General features: G+C 34.9%; 2 protein-coding genes across 2 annotated transcripts; both read right to left on the reverse strand.

The window, feature by feature from the left end:
* Positions 1-475: 475 nt before the first annotated feature.
* LOC107672079 (olfactory receptor 51B5-like) lies at positions 476-1,417 on the reverse strand. Its single transcript, XM_016465172.1, has one exon. It carries the CDS (start codon positions 1,415-1,417, stop codon positions 476-478), a length of 942 nt encoding a protein of 313 aa, XP_016320658.1.
* A 156-nt stretch (positions 1,418-1,573) lies between these two features.
* On the reverse strand, positions 1,574-2,593 carry LOC107672080 (putative olfactory receptor 13C6). Its single transcript, XM_016465173.1, has 2 exons — positions 2,023-2,593; positions 1,574-1,614 (listed from the first exon to the last, which is right to left on the reverse strand). The coding sequence occupies exons 1-2, from the start codon at positions 2,591-2,593 to the stop codon at positions 1,574-1,576; spliced, it is 612 nt and encodes a 203-aa protein (XP_016320659.1).
* Between the last annotated feature and the right edge of the window lie 1,734 nt (positions 2,594-4,327).

Below are 4,327 nucleotides of genomic sequence, written 5' to 3' on the forward strand. Positions count from 1 at the left end.
TCATGTACACTGCAATGCAATCCTTTTCCTGTAGCTCTTTTGTGAAGTTTCAAACAATTGCATTTTCTTTATTTTTAAGATGGAAAAAATGTACACCTACAAACATTAATAGTACAAATATGTTTAAAATTAAGTAGGCTACACTTACATAAAGATTTGTGTCATCAGTGGCCTAGAAAAATTGATTCCATAAGGAGGGTCGTCCCTTCATGGTGGCTGTCATGTTGAGATCCCATGACCAGCTGAGTACTATTCATTTAATTTCAGTAATCTGCCTATTTTTTTAGACACTTTCAGAAAATCTTCAAAGGGAATTTTTATAAGGGCGTCTGTCAAACAAACTGACTGCTTCTAGATTACAATATGATAAACAGGTTATGCAAAATGATGAATTTGCACCCAAGGCACTTGTGTGATAAATAAAAGTTAAATATATTATCAGTTCATGATAATTTCACAGACAGATCTAATTACATCAGAAAATGCTTATCTTCTTGTTTTTAAAACAGGTGAAAATTTTCTGTCTGATCTCTTTAGTTTTAAAACCATAAACAAGTGGATTCACAAGAGGAGGAAAGATAAAATTGGAAATAGAAAACACTCTGCGTAGGAAAGCGGGAACAAACTCAGATCGATGTGAAATAAGAGGAAAAAGAGTATTAAACTCTAACAACAGGAAGACGACCAAATGAGTACCACATGTCTGAAGTGCCTTAATCTTTGCATCAGACTGCTTATTAGTAACACAAGTGATTAATATATGAATGTATGTAAATGCCACAACAGAAAATGAAAGGCCGTGATAAAAAATTATGCAACTCAACCCAAAGATATTGTTCACCTCTGTGCCGTCACATAAGAGTTTCATTAATGCTGTCTTATAGCAGACTAGATCTGTCATGTGTGTCTGGCAAATCCTGTAAGGTAATAGAAGAGAGAAAACTACTATTATAAGAAAAAAATTTAAAAGCCACATCCCAGTAATGATTTTCCCCAAGTTATTGGTAGTCATAATGGCTCCATATCTCAGCGGGCAGCAGATAGCGATATACCTGTCATAGGCCATAGCAGTAAGAATAAGATAAGATGCTCCACCATTCAGGTGTGCGAAAAAGCCTTGAAGAAAACATGCAGGATAGGATATTGATCTGTCCTGAGACCATATACTATACAGCAGGTGAGGAAAAAGGCTTGTAGCATTCATTGCATCATTGATTGGCAGGTTAAGCAACAGTATGTACATTGGTTTGTGAAGATTTCTGTTCATGCAAATTGTAATAATAATTGTGAGATTGCAGAGTAAGATAAACAAGTATGTTGTTAATCCAAATATGAATGCAGGATAAATGGTCGTCTCAGGCAGTTCCAGAGAGTGCAAAGTCAGGACCAGTGAGAGGACAGATCCATTTGGATACATGATGAATGTTCTTACTATTAACGGCCTACACAAACCAGCACAAACAAGCTGTGAATGCTATCAATATAAATAAAGAACAATTATCAAAAATAAGAAGTGAAAATCTTGCCAGAACTTATGGGAAGTCGGTGTCCAACATTTATCCATTTCAACCTTTCATTTAGCCATATCCAGCATCATCTTACTTAGGCTACAACCTAAAAAAGGAATAAACGTTCAACAAACGTTTTTTTTGTAAAATCTACATCTCATTAGATCAATAAGGCACATCTTTCACTGTATAATTTAAATAATTGTTTGTCCTCATTTGCTTAAAACCAATACACAGTTGTTGAGATTTGAAATAATGTGGTCTATTTGCACAAAGAGTCATGCGTAATGTCACCTTAAGTGATCATCCTTCAGCACTGTTGAATATCACCTGTGGGCTAATGATTTATACTCATGAAGTTGGGTGGAAAAACTCCTGTTTGCGTTGGATTAGTCATGGGAACAGGTGCTGTTTTGCAGCATGTGCACAGCCCTGCTGGTAGATGTCGTAGCTACACCATCTTTCTGCTTTGTCATTCAAAATTAGCTAAAAATACTGAAATATCACGTTATACCTGGGTTGCTGACAAATAAAATATCAGTTAACCTATAGCAGACTAGATCTGTCATGTGTGTCTGGCAAATCCTGTAAGGTAATAGAAGAGAGAAAACTACTATTATAAGAAAAAAATTTAAAAGCCACATCCCAGTAATGATTTTCCCCAAGTTATTGGTAGTCATAATGGCTCCATATCTCAGCGGGCAGCAGATAGCGATATACCTGTCATAGGCCATAGCAGTAAGAATAAGATAAGATGCTCCACCATTCAGGTGTGCGAAAAAGCCTTGAAGAAAACATGCAGGATAGGATATTGATCTGTCCTGAGACCATATACTATACAGCAGGTGAGGAAAAAGGCTTGTAGCATTCATTGCATCATTGATTGGCAGGTTAAGCAACAGTATGTACATTGGTTTGTGAAGATTTCTGTTCATGCAAATTGTAATAATAATTGTGAGATTGCAGAGTAAGATAAACAAGTATGTTGTTAATCCAAATATGAATGCAGGATAAATGGTCGTCTCAGGCAGTTCCAGAGAGTGCAAAGTCAGGACCAGTGAGAGGACAGATCCATTTGGATACATGATGAATGTTCCTACTATTAAAGGCCTACACAAACCACCAACAAGCTGTTAATGCTATCAATATAAATAGAGTAATTATCAAAAATAATAAATGAAAATCTTGCCAGAACTTATGAGAAGTTGGTGTCCAACATTCATCCATTTCATTCTTTCATTTAGCCATTTCCAGCATCATCTTACTTAGGGTACAACCTAAAAAAGGAATAAACATTAAACAACAGCAGGCTAAATTTGCCACAATATGAGTTTTTTTTTTGTTAAAATCCACATTTCATCAGATTAATAAGGCTCATCTTTCACAGTATATTTTAAATATTTGCTAGTCCTTATTTGCTTAAAACCAGTACACAGTTGTTTTAAAATAATGTTGTCTATTTGCACAAATTGTCATGCATAATGTCACCTTAAGTGATCATCCTTCAGCACTGTTGAATGCCACCTGTGGGCAAAAGATTTATACTCATGGAGTTGGGTGGATAAACTCCCATTTGTGTTGCATTAGTCATAGGAATAGGTGTTGTTTTGTAGCACGTGCACAGCCCTGCTGGTAGATATTGTAACTGCACCCTACATAATCTGATTTAAAAAGCATCTTTCTGCTTTGTCATTCAAAAGTTGCTAAGAATACTAAAATATCACATTGTACCTGGGTTGTTGACAAATAAAATGTCAGTTAACCCTTTTGGTTGATGAAAATCTTTTATTTAGATTAATAAATATATGCTATGCTATGACTTCCCACACAGCAGACAATCTTAGTGTGAATATGGTCTCTGAAATGCACCTTGTCAGCCCAAGGATGGCCACGCATGGCAATTGCACTATGTGTGACAGCTAACAACATAAAGCCAACTGCTGGAAGGAGGTGTGTGGCCCAGATCAAACCTGCGAGCATGTGGCTCATATCAGGCTTGTGATTATTAGCCACATTTGAAAGTTTATGGGTAACACTTTACATTAAGGTTCCCTTTATAAAGGGTTTATAAAGGTGTTAATAAATGACCAATAACCCATTTACAAATGCATTATAAATCACTGATAAGCAGTCATAAATGCATGATTAAAAAGGGTGATTTAAATGCAATACCCACCAAATAGTGAGCCATTTTTAACTCACATGTTATAAATGCTTGATAAATATATTTATTAATACTAATTTCACTCAAAATTTCATTTCATGATGCGTGAAATTTCATGATGTAGCAAAAATTAACTATTATAGCAAGACTAAATGGTGTTGCATTTATGGCTTTCTCATTTATATCTCATGACTTGTCACTTTTCTTACGATGTTTCTTACCAGAATCTACTCTGTACCTTACCCATGATTCTCCGCAAAAGTTCATGATGCCTATCCACAGCAATGATTAGAAACTGATATATTTTGTTTATCAAGATGAAATTATCATGGTTTTTATTTTGGGGAAAAATCATAAATGCACATCCATGACTTGATGAGATATTAATATTGAACATTTTAATTCCAATATTACCTGTGAACTTTAATGCAATTAACCACTTATTAATGATTTATAAACATTAATAACCTGTGAAAGTGCACCTTAATGTAACGTGAACAACTGTGAACCAGTTATTAATCAGTTATAAATGTTAATAACATCTAAAAGTGAACCTTAATGTAAAGTGTTCACCTGTGAACCATTTATTAACGAGCTATAAATGTTAGTAACCTGTGAAAGTGCACCTTAATGTAAAGTGAACACCTGTGAACCA

Source organism: Sinocyclocheilus anshuiensis, unplaced genomic scaffold (assembly GCF_001515605.1).
Source record: "Sinocyclocheilus anshuiensis isolate Anshui unplaced genomic scaffold, SAMN03320099.WGS_v1.1 scaffold336, whole genome shotgun sequence".
NCBI classification, from domain to species: domain Eukaryota; kingdom Metazoa; phylum Chordata; class Actinopteri; order Cypriniformes; family Cyprinidae; genus Sinocyclocheilus; species Sinocyclocheilus anshuiensis.